General features: G+C 32.1%; 1 protein-coding gene across 1 annotated transcript in view; it reads right to left on the bottom strand.

Moving 5' to 3' along the window:
* Positions 1–1,083: 1,083 nt before the first annotated feature.
* LRRIQ1 (leucine rich repeats and IQ motif containing 1) overlaps positions 1,084–17,091 on the bottom strand; it is a 189,669-nt gene continuing 173,661 nt past the window's right edge. The window contains exons 23-25 of the mRNA XM_032416672.1: positions 14,580–14,712; positions 12,121–12,181; positions 1,084–1,236 (exon numbers count right to left, since the gene is read on the bottom strand). Coding sequence (XP_032272563.1) covers positions 1,084–1,236; positions 12,121–12,181; positions 14,580–14,712 — 347 coding nt within the window. The remainder of the gene's footprint in view (positions 1,237–12,120; positions 12,182–14,579; positions 14,713–17,091) is intronic.

Raw genomic sequence — 17,091 nt, 5'->3', positions numbered from 1 at the left:
TGGGATAATTTGAATTTTTCACATTGAATCAAGTATTGACTTTGTGGGGCACCTGGGTAGCTCAATTGGTTAACTGTCTGACTTTGGCTTGGGTCATGATCCCAGAGTCCTGGGATCAAGCCCCACGTCAGGCTTCCTGCTCAGCGGGGAGCCTGCTTCTCCCTCTCCCTCTCCCTGCCAGTCCCCTGCTGTGCTCTGTCTCTCTCTCTCTGTGAAATAAATAAATAAAATCTTAAAAAAAAAAGTATTGACTTTGTATGTATAAAACTATAATATAAATGAGTAATAAAACTTTTTCAAAAAAACTTAATACTTATAATAAAGTATAAGTTAATATGTGGACTTTTGAGGTTCACTATACTTTGGGGAAATTAACAAAATATATCAAATAAAACATCTTTTATACTAATATACCAAAACATTTTAGAAGATATTTCAAAACCTCTAGGGTATATGAAGAGTTTGAAAAAATTAGACTCTATTACCACAAGATACAAATATTTTTAAATGTTTATTTTTTTCAGAGTTAATAACCACAATGCAATTCTTGTTGAAATCATATTAAAGATAATAGATGTGTGTGACAAGTTTGCAAGCATAAAAAGTCATTATTAATAAATATAAGTTGTCATCTACTCAGCAGAAATAGTTCTTAAAGCAGGGTTTTGACAGTATAGTATTATTATCGAAAATCTGCTATTTTAAAAAGTTTCCTTTAAAAGTTAAGGTTACCTACAACATTAATTAAATCGATGACAAAAGGCCAAATTACATTAGTTTGATATATAAATCCAACTTTTTAAAATTAGCCAAAAAATTTCCTTTAGAATTAAATGATCATATATTCAATATAATTCATGGCTGGTGGGGGAGTAGAACACTGAGTCACAGAATATAATTAAAATAAAAATTGATGCTGCTAGTTTTATAAATAATTTAATTTGCTTTATATCAAAAGAAGGCATTGAAAGAAAGAAAAAATTCGAATACACACTCTCAGGCAGTTCTGGTTGCTGGCATCCTACCCCTTATCTATAAAAGAATGCTTGTTGGCATTATGTTCCATCAATTCATTTGTGATTTCTAAATTAATTCTGAAGGAAACCACAACTTACTTGAAGATCCCGCTGAGTGTCTGTGTGCCTGATTTTTTTTTTCTCTCTTTACAGACAAAGCACTTCCACTGGTCATGGAAAAAAGGTCTAAATCCGTGTCTTCTCTGCTTACAAGTCTTGCCTGGGAGCAATGGGACAGAATGTATACAATCATGAAACAAAATATGGCATTTTCTGAACGCAGCTCACATTACCCCAAATAAACAAACAGGCTCTGTCAAACAACCTTCTTCAAAATGATACCACAATCCTTTACTGCTGCCCAGGCAGAACAAATGCAGTCTGTCAAAGCATTTTTTGCAAATAAGAGCCGATTTTAAAATTGAGGTTTGCTATTTGAGTCTGTACAACAAAAGAAAACATTTTAGTACAGTAATTTTGATGAAAATCAATCTTAAAGGCAACTGATGAAACTTTAAACAGCTTAACATCACTTATTTACCAAGTATATTATTTAATTCTTAATTGAATGTTAGAAATGTCATATTGGATTATTTTCTGCAGTATTTATATTTTACCAGTTATAAGTATTAGTCTTCTCAACAATATTCCTCAAAGTGCCTTTCATCCCATATTTGTATACTACAAAGTCACAAAAGATCTCTACCTTCTCATTAAAACCATTTTTAACATAAAAACAGTATACAGTAAGTCAAATTTAAGGGTGATGGTAAATATATAGAAATTTCAAGATACATTATTTTAAGAACATAGGATTAAATAATTTATCACATCTAAAATTACCATCTGAACTTTTATTACTACCTGGGACTGAACTTAACAGTTGAAAGAATCACTTCTTGTTTATAAAATATTATTTTACATAATGTTAATATCATTAAGTACCGATTTATCAGGATTCAACCCTGAAGTAAAGGAAAATGCCACGATGGAAAGTAAGGCAGCCTCAAAAGAACTGGGATTTAACCCAAACCACAGGATGCTTGAAATCCTGTGAGAAAGCACTGTCCTAATGTTCTATGTGAGAAAAATTTAAGTAGAGCAAAATAAAGCCATAAAATTATCACTGTGCTTAAAAAGCTATCCCCATATGATGGGCTACAAAATCTCAAGAAAACAGAATCTAAAGATCATTCTCTTTCAAATTCAAATCTTTGCCCTCCTCCTTTTCATTCCCCTTCCCAAATTCTTCCCACTATCACAAGCATGAACTTCTCATTGTAAGTAAGCAAGTCTGTTATTGCTTAATTCAGAATAGAAACCCTTCTATGTCAGTCACTTTTTGATGTCCCTGGCTAAGTGATACAACTGTATTGTCAGAAGACCTCAGTAAAAAAAAACAGTTTAAAAATGAAATAAATAACAAATGGCTTCCAATTTATACTTGTGATTGGTATGAAAAATGTTATACATTCTTTCTGAACTTTATTTCAATTAGTGTACAAAAGCACATATCTATTATTTCCATTAGAATAGCTCCATCAATACTAAGACTTAAAAAGATCCAGTCAAGAATAAGGGGGAAATACCAAAGCGATACAACAGTTTTGGTGAGATCAGTTACAAAACAAGGAAAAACATGGCAAAAACACAGGGACCCTCCTGCTAGCTAAAGAGGCTTTAACTACAAGACTCAAGATCTTAAAATCATATTTTATTTCCTTCAGTTTGAGGATATAATTTCACTACATCTATGTAAAAGTAGAAATCCAAGCCTTTTCCAAATATGATGATACCTACATGTCAAGAAAATATTTGTGAAGTATGCCTTCCAAAAATCTCGTTACCATCTAACCATTGACACCCAAAAGACTGTTTCTTCCAAAGTAGAAAGTAATTAATATCAGTTACTAAGTAGGCCAGACTATAAAAGGGAATCAAATTTAGAAGTGAAACTTAACATGAATAAACAATTTCACAATGGTGCCACCTGGCAGCTTAAATGCAAATCTAGATGTTTTATAAAGGGGTTAGTTAAAGGTCAGTCAGGACATCTGACATAGCCACATATCCATTAGTATTCCAATTCTATTTCTGAAAACATTGGCTTTCAAAATGAACATTATTCTTCCTTTAACTGTTAAGATGAATTTTTTTATGATTTCTTTGTTTTTTCTATATCATGCAAAATGGATACACTTAAAAACTGAATATGACCGACCATGCTTTTAACACTTATTCTACAAAATATATATATATATATATATTCTACAAAAAAAATAGATGTTTAGGGGCGCCTGGGTGGCTCAGTGGGTTAAGCATCTGCCTTTGGCTCAGGTCATGATCCCAGGGTCCTGGGATCCAGCCCCATGGCGAGCTCTCTGCTCAGCGGGGAGCCTGCTTCTCCATCTCCCTCTGCCTGCCCCTCCACCTGCTTGTGCTCTCTCTCTGTGTCAAATACATAAATAAAATATTTTTTTAAAATGTATGTTTAATTCTAAAACATTGTGATATTAAACATTTTGTATGGTTATACCATAATGAACAGTTTTGAGTCAATGTTAGGTAAGAATATTCTTATGTGCAATTTAATAGCAAATACTTATTAAATAGTAATTTTGCAAAATTCTCATATATCTTTGTTTTCTGAACTGGTCACATTTGTGGCTCCCACCTGCAAGGTTTATAATACTTCCCCCCCATATTTTCTTTTTTTTATTATGTTCAATTAGCCAATATATAGTACATCATTAGTTTTTGATGTAGTGTTTAATGATTCCCCCATATTTTCATAGTGAAATGAGGAGCATGAATTTTTGAACATGATTTCTAAGCATCTGGATCCTGATTCACCTCCAACCCATGAAAATTAATTAAAAATACAGAATCTCTGTCATTTAATAAAAAACAGGGAATTCCTCTTCTGCTTTTTTCATAAATAAGATTTTATTAAACACTTATTTATAAAATTTTAGAAGTGAAGATATCCTAAACAGCACACATAAAAATAAATACCTATTTCCTTATTATTTAGATTTTTTAAAAAGAGAAATACAATTTATAAAGCAAAGTTAATTTATAAGCTATCTTATAAAAGTATTCAAAAAATGTGAAAATATTATTTTCAAAATTAATGTAAGTGGTATCTCTTTTCTGCAACTTGCTTATTTTCACTGTGCACTGTATTTGTGAGATCTAGATTTAATTCATTCATTTTACCCCTCCATTCATAATACATTATCATCATTGCACAAACCCCTTTTCTCATATAATAAGGCAGAGGCCTCATTATATAACATATGTGAGCATGGAAGGTACTTTAAATGTTTTATAGAGCTATAATTTACATGCAATGAAATGCATAGACCTTAAACATGAAATTCAATCACTTTCAAAATTTTTATTTTGAAGTAACTTAAAATTTCTATAGAAGTTGCAAAAATTGGTACTGAGAGTTCCCTGTATAACTTCCAGCCCCCTTCCCCAATAATCGAAGTGTGATTCATAAAACCAGTAAATTTACATTGGTGCAGTATGATTACCAAACCGCAGCCCTGATTAAGACTTCACCAGTTTTCACATGCACTATTTTTTTGGTTTGTTTATACTTTTATGACATTTTATCATACATATAAATTCATGTAATATCACCACAACCAGGATATAGAACTATTCCATTTTCCCAAATAAACTCCCCTGCTTTCCTTTTAGTCATATCCCTCTTCCTAACCTAATCACTGACAACCACTCATGTTCTGCATCACAATAATTATATTTTATGAATGTTATGTAAATGAAATCATACAGTATGTAACCATTTCAGATTGTCTTTTTTTTACTCAGCATAATGTTCTTGAGATCCATCAAAATCTTTATACGTATCAGAGGTTTGTTCTAGTTTGTTGCTGTTTATTCCTTTTTATTATATGTCCATTCATATGTGCCACCATTTGTTTATCCTTTCAATCACTGAAGAAGATCTGACTTGTTTCCAACTTTTGGTTATTACAAATAAAATTACTGTGAACATTTATGTACAGGTTTGTGAATGAACATAAGTTTATTTCTCTAAGAAAAATGCCCAGGAGCAGAATTGTTGAGTCATATAAGTGCATATTTAACTTTATAAAAAATCAACAGTCTTTTTTCAAGTGGCTGTACCATTCTCAGCAAATGTATGAGAAATTCAGTTGCTCCACATATTTGTCAGCACTTAGTATTGTCAGTATTTTACTTTAATCACTCTAATAGGTGTATAGTGACATTATATATTGGCTTTAACAATTTTCCTAGTGATTAATAATGTTTAACATCTTTTCATGTGCTTATTTCTATCTGGGTAGTCTCTTAGGTGAAGTATCTACTCAAACCCTTTGTTCATTTTCTAATTACACTGTCCAGTTTAGTTATTTCTTACAGATGACTACTGTGATGGTTAATTTTATGTGTTGACTTGATTGGGCCACAGGGTACTGAGATGTTTGGTTAAACATTATTTCTGGGTGTGTCTTTGAGGGTGCTTTTGATGAGATTAGCATGTGAATCGGTAGACTAAGTATACCAGCTTGCCCTCTCAGGTATCATCTAATCCACTGAGGGCCTAAATAGAACAAAAAGGTGGAGGAAGGGAGAATTCACTCTCTCTGCTGGACAGATGAAGCTGGAACATAGGTCTTGTCCTGTCTTAAGACTGGAACTTAAAAAATCAGCACTTCCGGTTCTCAGGCCTTCAGACTTGGGCTGGATCTTACACTATCAGCTGTCTTGGTTATCAGGCAGTTAGACTTAGACTAGAACCTATACCATTGGTTCTCCTGGTTTTCAGGCCTTCAGAGTCAGACTGGAACTACACCACCAGGGTCTCCAGGGTTTCCTGGATCTCCAGCTTGCAGATCACAGGATTTCTTAGCCTCCATAATCAAATGAGCCAATTCCTTATAATAAATAATAATTTCGTATAATAAATAAACAAATCTATCTATAAAATCTCTTTATATCTGTATATACATCTCTCTCTCTCTCTCTCTCTCTCTCTCGATTCTATAGCTAGATAGACCAGAGGGCCAATGATGTAAATTTCAGGCCAAGTCTGAAAGTCTTGAAATCAGGTAGTATGACTCTTCTTACTGTTGCTTTTCAAGATTGTACTGGCTATTCTAGGTTCTATATACATATATAAAGAGATTTTATATAAGATTTTATATATTAGATATAGATAAATACAGTTATAGATATCCTACTGATTCTGTTTCTCTAGTGTCCCCTGACTAATATAACTAGCAAATGGCTCCTTTGTACCTCTTTCCAGTAATTTATCCTCAGAAGCAACAACTGTTCTGATTTCTTTTACCATGGAGAGGTTAGTTTTCTCTGCTCTTGAACTTAATATAAATGCAATCATACAGAATTTTCATTCACTCTATTGATTTTGGTATTCACTTATGTTGCTGTATGTATCAGGAGCTCATTTCTTTTCATTTCTGAGTAGGTATGCCATTGTAAGAATATACCACAGTTTATCCATTCTGCTGTTGATAAACATTTATGTTGTTTGCATTTTTGGGGGGGTTTTATCAATAGAACTGCTATGTAATTTTCATACAGGTTTTTATGAAGACATGTGTTTTCATTTCCTTTCAGTAAACATCTAGGAGTAGAATTAATGGGTCATAGAGTAGGAGTACCTATAACTTTATAAAGTGCCTATTTTCCTAAATGGTTTTATCATTTTTCACTATACTAGTAATGCATGAGAGTTCTAGTTGTTCCATATCTTTGCCCACATTTGTGCTTTCTGGCTTTTAAATTTTAACAATTCTAGTGTTGTGTAGTAGTGTTTCATTGTTGTTTTAATTTAAATCAGTGTGCTTATTAACCATTCAAACATCTTCCTTTGTGACGTCTCTCAAAGCTTCACCATTTTTAAATAAATTGAGATATTTGTCTTTATATTATCAATTGTGGGAATTTTTTCTATATATTCTAGATACAAGACCTTTATTAGATATGTACATGTGGGGGAGGGATTGTTTGCATGCAGAGGGCTGTGGAGGGCAGAGAGAGGGCGGTGGGATGAAGAAAGAGAGGGAGGGAGAGAGAAAAAGAAGGAGGGGGAGAGAAAGAGAGAAAGAAAATACAAATTTTTCTCCTAGGATGTGATTTGACTTTTCATTTCTTTTTATTTTCTGAATTCTAAGTACAAATGTTTTAAATTTGAAGTACAATTTATCTTTTTTGATTTATGCTTTTTGTGTTCTATTTAAAAAAATCTTTGCCTTCCCTAGATTTTTGAAAATATCTTGCTGTTTTCTTCGGGAAATTTTAGAATTTTAGCAGTTATATTTAGGGCCATAATTCATCTCAAATTCATTTTTAAGATGTAAAGTAGGAATCAAGATTCACTTTTTTCCCTGTATACAGTTGTCCAGCACTATTTGTTGAGAAAAAAAATATTCTTTTCCTCTTTTGTTTTAGTACCTTTAAGGAAAATCAACTAACTTTATAAGTGTGGTATTTTCTGTACTCTCTATTATTTTCCATTAATTGATTTTTTTTGTCTTTCTGCACATAACATATAGTCTTGGTTACTGACTGGGGCTTTATAGCAAGTCTTGAGATCAGGTAGTACGAGTCCTTTTTTCAAGATTATATTGACTATTCTAGATCTTTGGCATTTCCATATGCATTTTAAAATTTGTCCATTTCTACTGAAAAGCTTTCTAAGGGTCTATTGAATTTATATATCACTGAGAACTGACAACTTACAATTTGAGTCTTTCTACTCATGAGTATGATATATCTCTTTGATTTTTTTTAAAGCAATATTTGATAGTTATCATTATAGGAGCTTTGCACATCTTAATGTTAACATTATCCTTAAATATTTTGTTTTTTACATTGCAGTGAATAGAATATTTTTAATTAAAGTTTGTCGCTAATACATGATAGGGCGTACAAAGACCTACTTTTAAATTCTGACAGATTTCTTTCCAGAATGACTGTACCAGCTTTTCCTTTCACCAGCCGTACAGCAGTGTTTCCACATTATTGATAACACTTTGCATTACCCAATTTTCTAATTTTTTCCATTCTGATGAGGATAGTCATGCAACTTCCTAGTTTTAATTTTTATTTCTCTGGTCATGTAACTGAGCATCTCTTTATACACATTTATGTATTAGTCATAATCCCTATAAACTGTCTATGTATGTTTTTTTTCTATCGTACTTATATTTTTTTCATTAGGTTACCTGACTTTATATTATTTATTTGCAGAAGTTCTTTTTATATCCTGATATTAAGCTATTATTAGTTTTAGGCACTGAAAATAATTTGTCCATGTCTGTAATCTGTCTGTTAACCTTTTCTATAAAATCCTTCATAGGGGGCACCTGGGTGGCTCAGTCGTTAAGTGTCTGCCTTCGGCTCAGGTCATGATCCCAGGGTCCTGGGATTGAGCCCCGCATCGGGCTCCCTGCTCAGCGGGAAGCCTGCTTCTCCCTCTCTCACTCCCCCTGCTTGTGTTCCTGCTCTTGTTATCTCTCCCTCCGTCAAATAAATAAATAAAATCTTTAAAAAAATAAATAATAAATAAAATCCTTCATAGGAATTAATATTTAATTTAAAACAGTCAAGTCAATCAAAAAAATTTTTGCCATATAATTTGTATTACTTATATCTTTTAAGAGAGTATTTCTTTACTGTTAAGTTGCAAATATATTCTCAATTATTTTATTTGATCAATTTTATAATTTTATGTTTCACATTTGAGTCTTCAAATCTTCTAAATTCCATTTGATTATTATAGTGTGTATGGGTTATATATAGCCCTGTTTTTCAACGCTAGTTTACTGAATTCTATTTGCCAAACGATTTGACCTTTCCCACCTTTGTTATATATCATATTCCAATACAGTCGCAGGTCTATTTCTGAACTAACTATTCATATCTTTTGGTCTATCTGCACCACAAAGTTTAGTTTTATACTAAGTCTTTATATGTTATGATGTAAGTTGGCTCTTCTTTTTCAAAGTTGACTTATATAATATTGGGTTCTTATCCATCAATACACATTTCAGAATGAGATTTTTCAGGTTCTTAAAAAAGCAGCTATAATTTTGGTTGGAATTGGTTTTACTTTATAGATTTATTTGGAGACATTTGACACATTTTATATGCTAAGTTGTTGCATCTACGAACAATAAACTTTCTGAGTATAGTGGATATCGCCATATGCCACTCAGATCACTTTTAATGACTGAGTCAGATTCTCCCAGCTGCTGAGAAAGTGTGGCTCTTAGCTGAATACCTCTCTGGAAACTGTCCTTAGCTAAAGATGGCTGCCTCGCCCAAACCACACCCTCTCCTGAGGAGATGTAGGAGCATAAGAGCCTGATCCTCTTGCCTCAAGCTGGGACAACTTAGAAGGGCCTTCACACCACTGGAGCTCACTTCCTCTGCTGCAACTCTATTGCATTTTACCTTTTCCCTCTGCTCAATTACGCTTCTTTCACCCCTCAAAGGAGTTGTTTCTGAAAGCCTTCTCCAACAAATGTCTTGCACTCAAATATAAGAATCTCAGAATATGTTTCCTGGAGAACCTGAACTTAGGACTGTCTTCTGCAGAAAAATCCTGCAGTTTGGAGTTTTGGGGGATAAATTTAATCAGCCATACAATTGTCTGGATCTATGGCATGTCTTCTGATATATATTTGAAAATAAGTAAAATAACTTATTTTCATTTTTCGCATTCCTGTCTGCCACACAAAATACTTTGATCTTATTTGGAAGACAGAGATGTTATTTATTAGCTTCTTCAAAACCCAAAATTTGAATGTTTTATTGTAACTTATTCTTACTCTTGAAGGTTAGTGAAGAGTATTCTGGATAATATTTATATCTATCTCTATTATTAAGAAGTAACTCCACTCTCTTTTGGCATGGATTGCTTCTGCTATAATGTCAGCTGTCAATATAATTATTATTCCTTTGTAGATAATCTTTCAATTAACTATGTCTCTCTTTTATGATGTCCAGTCCATTGTTTATTTCAATTGTAATATTTTATACAGACAGAATTTATAGTAGGCTTATTTGCATATCCATAATAATTCTAATTAGAATTTGATCATTTTTGTTTTATAATTTTCTATCCTTTTATTATGGGTGTTTTGCTTATGTCTCGGAGGAAAAGTGGCAGCAATTGCAGATTTTTTTTTTAAATTTTACTTTCAGTTATGGCCTAGTCCCAGGTGTGCAATTGTCTGCCTTCAGTTTCCCAACACATTGCTGAGACTCTGGGCATTCAATTAGTCCAGTATCCTTTTTTAACATAAAAAAAATAAAATAAAACTGTTAATAGTCCAGTATCCTTTTGACATAAGTCCTTAATCCCTTCTCTTATCTCCATTTTAAAAAAAAAAATGGAAATAAACAAACATACAAACAAAAAACTATTTCTGTTCTACCATTTACTTTGTTTTTGTATTCACCTGTACCTCTTCAATATCAAAAAAGCACTTATCATTGCTATGCATTTGTCATATATTTGAATATAGTATAATACAGTGGGATATAGAAGAAGGAGATTAATCTCAGAGCATTAATCCCATAGAACCATTTTTTTTTTTTTTTTAAGTAGGCTCCATGCCCAGCATAGAGCCCAATACAGGGCTTGAACTCATGACCCTGAGATCAAGACCTGAGGTAAGATCAAGAGTCGATGCTTAACCAACTGAGCCACCCAGCCGCCCCTCTCATGGAACCACTTCAATTAGAAATCTACGCAGTCTGTTTTCATTCATTTTTAGAAGTATAATCATTCAATGTTAGTATCAGTTTCTTTATCCTGGCATTCTTTGGGACTTTTATATTGCCCATTTTGCTCCAAAGTGGCAACTCAACACTCTGTGAGCAATTGTTAGTAATATGCATGGTGTTCATAGCTTGAAGTATCAATTTTCCTAGGGCAATCTACATGCCACTCTGCCAGATGAGTCTGTATTAAAATGCAAGGAAATATTTGCTTAATGATTATTGCAAACCTGTGCATAGATTCTATAAATATTTTCATAAACACATTAATTTTTGCTATTGCCCTAATTTTGCTCTCTTTTCAGGAAAACACATTAATTTTAGCTATTGCCCTAATTTTGCTCCATTTCAGGAAAACTCCTTGAATGAATTGTTCATGAGAATCATGAATATAACTGCTCTGGATACCATCATACTAGATGCTTTAGAAAGTGCATTATCTTTTTATGCTAAATTCTACTTGGCAAGCTAAATTATAATCAGTTTTCTTGGTGAATGTAGAATCTAAGCAAGGAGTATTAATTGGTTGATATAAATGGAAGGTGTCATAAAGTTAGGGTCACCTGAGGCATCCGTTTTCACCTGCCAAGGAGGCCGTACACTTCTGTCATTGGTTAGGGTACCCTTTCCTCTGGAAATTTCTGGAAACACATTGAAAATTTCTTGTTTTGTGGGCTCCATTTCTCTAGACTCCACATTTGCCATTCTCCTTCTGTTAACATAGTCTTCCTTCTAATAGCACATAGTACAATTGACTTTAGCAATGCACATATAGTTATACTATCTAGAGTCTTACACTCTGGTCAACATGTTTAGAACTTAGTTGTTCCTAAAGCTTCAATAATTTATACTTTATTACTTAGAGGTTGAGTTCACAATTACTTGTTAATTTTTATCTGCTTTGATTTTCTAACTTGTGAGAGTATATTTCCCTCAGTATCCTACTCTTTTAAAATATTCAAGTAAATAAGTTCATTATGCAATTCCTGTTCAGAGTCATGTTATTTTAAAATGGTAGCATGTTAATATTTTTAAATCTACCATATAGAATCAATATTTTAAAGTAATATCAGATTTTTTTTTGTAATATCAGATTTTAAAGTTATATTACAAGTCAAGAAAACATGTTGTTATAACAGGTTATTAGTTTAATATATAGTATTTTAAGATTACCCCAAATAGAGTTGTGATATTTTCATAATTTACACTAATTATGGTCATATTTTAAAGTGCCATTTACTGAGGACCAGCATGTGCAACATTTTTCTGTAACTTTAAACACATTTCTTACCACAAGCTGAACTCTTCCACCATTAAGTACATCTGGATCTAACTCAGGCAAGAAGTGATTGCTGCATAGTGACAAAAACAAAAATTATATTATTATATAAATGTAGAGGAAGAATATGAAAGAAATGCCCAGTGAAAAGTTTGGGAAAATTAGTAATCTACAAAATGGAAATAATAGTTTTATTAAATTAGAGTATAGGCAAAGATATATACAAATTTACATATTTTCATAGTCATTGAAAATTCACTTTGACATAAAATTTAAATTTCTAAATAACACTTTAATGCCACTCTTCTTTGCCAAACAGAAATGCATATAAAGAGCAAAAATTTGAAAGTACCAATGATAGTTAATAAATTATAGATCATATAAATATTTCATTTACATTTACTTATATATCTTACTTGTCTTATGAGAAAATCAAAGCTTCCTATTTTTAAAACACCTATAGTGTGTTAAAGCATTATACTAATGCTCACCATTAATTTCTGTTTAAAACTAGAACACTGACATTTGGCTTTTTAAGAATTTCTGTTCTTGAAAATAATTTTTCTTAAAATATCATTACGTATTCCTTTATATATTTGCAAAAGATAAAGTGCATGAACAATTGCCTGTTGTGTCTTATGCTTAAATATAACTTATTTAGGAGTAAGGGATATTATTAAAGGTTTAAGTATATCTAAAATGCATCCTGAAACAATTTGCTTATATTTTTCACATTATCTATCCTAACGCTTTTTTTAAATCTCCGAACAAGACCTCTTATATCTGCTTAAAATAGATGGTAAACTATCAGTTATATCATATTTGTTTATAGTTCTAAGAATGTCATCTTATGAATTACACTAAATTAAGTCATACCAACATAAAAGAAATTGTGCTTGTATTAATTAGAGCACTTAGTAAAATAAAAAATTCCCAAATGCTGATTGCTTTATTCTTACTTTCTTTGCTCACAATGAAATATGACCAAATAATCCAGATTATAAAATGTTGTTTTAATTTCTCTTTCATTCTTCACTTCCTTTTCCATATTTTAAAAGAAATTACATGGATAGAATTGACCAATATGAAAGTTTCAGTTTATATATATTATATAAAAAAGAGATTTCATTTTTTACATATTTTAACCTGCTTCTAAATTAAGTTTTAACCCTCATAATTGTAGGATTTTATTTGTTAGTCATTTAAATAGTTATTACATTATATCATATGTATTGGAGGTTATATTTTATAGAATGCCTGGAAACAGTTCCAAAGCATCATCTACATTTAGATTCAATATTTATTTATATATTTAGTAAGTGTTTATAATAGCACTTCTTTATTATTTTATTATTTTTATTTTTTATTATTTTGTGGATATATGTAGCTAAAATGAAAGTCCTAAAATTTTATGTCAAAAATATTATTATTTCTGGACTTTTATTTCCCTAAAACTTTGGTTCAGTGGTTATGGATATATATATGCTTTATACCACATTGCTGTGGGCTGAATTTTGTTTCATCAGAATTGATATGTTGAAGTCCTAACTCTCAATACCTCATAATGTGATGTATTTGGAGATAGAGCCTTAAAAGAGGTAATTGAAGTAAAATAAGGTCATATGGGTAGGCTCTAATCCAATATAACCAGTGTCCTTATAAGAACAGGAGATTAAAACACAGACAACAGAGATGGAAGGATGATTGTGTGAGGGCACAGTGAGAAGGCGGCCCTCTGCAAACATGAAGATAGACCTCCAAAAAACCAAACTTGCTAACTCCTTAATCTTGAACTTGTAGCCTCCAGAACTGTGAGAAAATACATCTCTGCGATTTCAGCCACACAATCTATGGTATTTTGTTATGGTGGTAGAAAACTAATACATACATTAATGTAACAAAAATTAATTGATTACCTATTATATTCAAGTTTCCTTGTTTGTTACTAAGGGATATAAACATTTGATATCCTCAACCTTGTGAGCTTACTTCTATCTTGTGAGATAGATAGATGATATTAACATCTCACTATAAAGGAGAAGAAACTGAAGCATGGAGACATCATTGGAAATTAGTTACATGACCGGGAAAGTGGCAGCACAGTGTTGAATTATAATTTTAACCGCCAAATGTAAATGATAGAAATGACACAAAATAAAATATAACCTCTAATACATATGATATTTATAAACAGTTAATGAACACCATGCATTTTACTTTATAAAGTAGAATCATTTGTGTGGTTCATCTGTTGGTTTTAAGCATTACAGAAACAGAGTTCTCAAACATTTTAAGGTGAAAAATATAAAGAGTGATTAAATCTCTCTATAGAAGAGGCCTTTTATAAACTGGCAATGGGTGTATTGGCCTTTGACTATAAAGTCATGTTTGTTTTAGCACAATTAACCTAGGTTTCACTTTTCAAGATGTGTTTACAATACAAAAATCTAATTTAAAGGAAATGACCTCACCATTTTATATTTCTGGAATTAGTTGTTTCATGAATCCCAACCTGTGTGTGAAGCCATTGGTATGTGTATTCTTTACTCCTTTCTAATTTTTCATTTGCCTTGGTATCCCTGTAGGTAAGTTCTTCTTCCTTACCTGGGGAAAAAATGGAAGTTTTATTTGTTATTTAAAGAGATTAAAATTTGGCCGAGTAGTTGTCTAGGCAAACAATTTTATCAAAAGAAAGAAAAAAAAGACTAATTCATGGGAGCTTAATCATCTGTAAGAAAAATGTCAGTCACTTACAGATTAAGCAATCTTCCTGCTTGAGTTTCAAACTCACCTATTTTGAAAAATAAAATGTTTCGATGCAGCCAACATCTTATAGGACTTGCTTTTTTTCAGTTTTTAAATTAAAAATTCAAAGAATTATTTTTGGTAGATAATAGAATTCTAGTATAAGAAGAATATCTGTCCCCTATGATGTCTTTTCAGGCTTATTTTAAAGTCTAATTGTTCTTACACTAACCTTATACATACGTAGAATTCATAAATTATATTGAGGGTATTTGAAACAGAGTTTTAATTTTGTATATAAAACTAAGCTTGGTTTGTGTAAGCTAATACAATATTTTAAACTAGGAATACAATTATATAAGGTTTAGGGAACCTGTTCTTATGCCAGAGTAGCTATTTCAAAAAAGGAGGTGAGGAAGCATAATATAAATGAATATGGGAAATATGCAAGGGGAGAAATTATACAAGGTAAGAATACAAGGTAACAAATACAAAGAAAGAGTAAAGAAAAAGAAAAAAAATTAAAAATCCAACCCTTATATTTAAATGTAAAATTTATACATTTGTATTTTTTTTTAAATCTATAGATGTTACTACTATGACAATGCCATGCATTTCAGAATTACACCAAAGATCTGCTGTTTTAGAGCCTTCCTCCATGGACTAGATCTTTTTTGGAGCCATTATCATGTTTAGGGACTTACTAGCTTTGTAGGATTGGCTGACAGTACACCAGAGAAAGGTACCTCTTGAAAACTAACTCATGGTAATCAAACTAACAAGAATCCTATAATTTAAAACGTAATATTTTATATGTTGATTTATTAATTCTTTCACTATAGATCTTTGTACACAGAAAAGTCACCATATATTTGCAAGTTGTTTGGAAAACAAATGAAGCATGGTGCTTCGAATGCTTGGTGCAGGTGCTATACACAGTCATACATACACATAAAAGGTTAGCATTTGTCATTCTGAATATGTTGGGAGCGATACATCTACCATGTCTCTTTTCCTTAAAAGTTGCTGCTGAAATTAGTAAAATGACTCTAGTTCAAAGAGATATTGTAGCCAGTTCTTAGAAAAACTAAAAATCAGCATGTTTATTTCTCTAGACTCCATGTTACTTAGCAAAGTTAACTTGCTGTTACTTCTCATGCCACCTTATGTTTCTAAAATGGCCACATCTTTTGCATCCTGAGCTTAAGCCAACCCCTCCATATTTGCTATATTGGAGGAACAATTACTTCACATGCAAGGACTGACCATTGAATCCATGAGCAGACACCATTCTGGTAAGTGGCCATATAGGTTATACAGAAACTATAAGACGGACTCAAACAAAGGGAACATTTGGCGTTGCCACGTCCAATTACTGCACAGCATTAAGTCTTTTCTCTAGCAGAATCCCAGCCTTTTATCCACCTTTCTTGGCTGACCAGACCAGATGGTGGACCCATAATTACAGTGATAGAAAAAAGTGAGGACTCAGTGACCACTGATAATCAACTGAGCCCATAGCTAAAAACTTATCTACTCTTGATATGTAAAGAACCCTTTCGTAACAATTATACTTTTAGCTAAAAATAAAAATTATCTGTCTTTCTGTTTTTTAAAATAATGACAAATACTTGCAATAATCACTTTTTACAGTACTCATTTTGGAAAGTTTTCCTCAACTCTACAATAACACTCCATAAACCTTAAGTGGTTTTACATCAGAGTTCAGCTAAGGTTCTAAACAACAATCCCTGAGTAAAGATGAGAGATTTCACTGTAAAAGTCCAGTTCATATTAACCATTTTAACCCTAAGGCATAGACTGGTAGATTGGCATGTGCTCAGTGTAATAAACAGAACAAGCATATTGGTGAAGTTGGCTGGATGTACCTGAAGATACTGTAATTTATATGCTGAAAAAATTGATTCTGTTTTGGCTAAAGCATTTCAGGATTATTCCTGTCATTGAGAAGAGGAAAATTAGATTAACTCTTTTAAACTTGTAGAAGAAGTTCTGTTTTGAGCATCTCACACCGGAAGAATAATGGTGATTTGGATTACTTAATGGATGCTTGTCATTAGTAAAATCTTTCCGTTGTAGAAGAGGCACCATTCTACCTGCAGAACTCAAACTGCTTTACTTCCTGTCCTTTACTACTTTTCTGGGTCTTGCTTCATGAATTTCTGGAATCATAACCTAAGAAAAAAAGGTCTTTCCTTTGATTCCTACTGTCCCCTA

The sequence above is a fragment of the Phoca vitulina genome, unplaced genomic scaffold, assembly GCF_004348235.1.
Source record: "Phoca vitulina isolate PV1807 unplaced genomic scaffold, GSC_HSeal_1.0 scaffold19, whole genome shotgun sequence".
NCBI lineage: Eukaryota > Metazoa > Chordata > Mammalia > Carnivora > Phocidae > Phoca > Phoca vitulina.
Note: the sequence above shows the minus strand (reverse complement) of the source record. Positions and strands in the feature narration are given on the sequence as shown.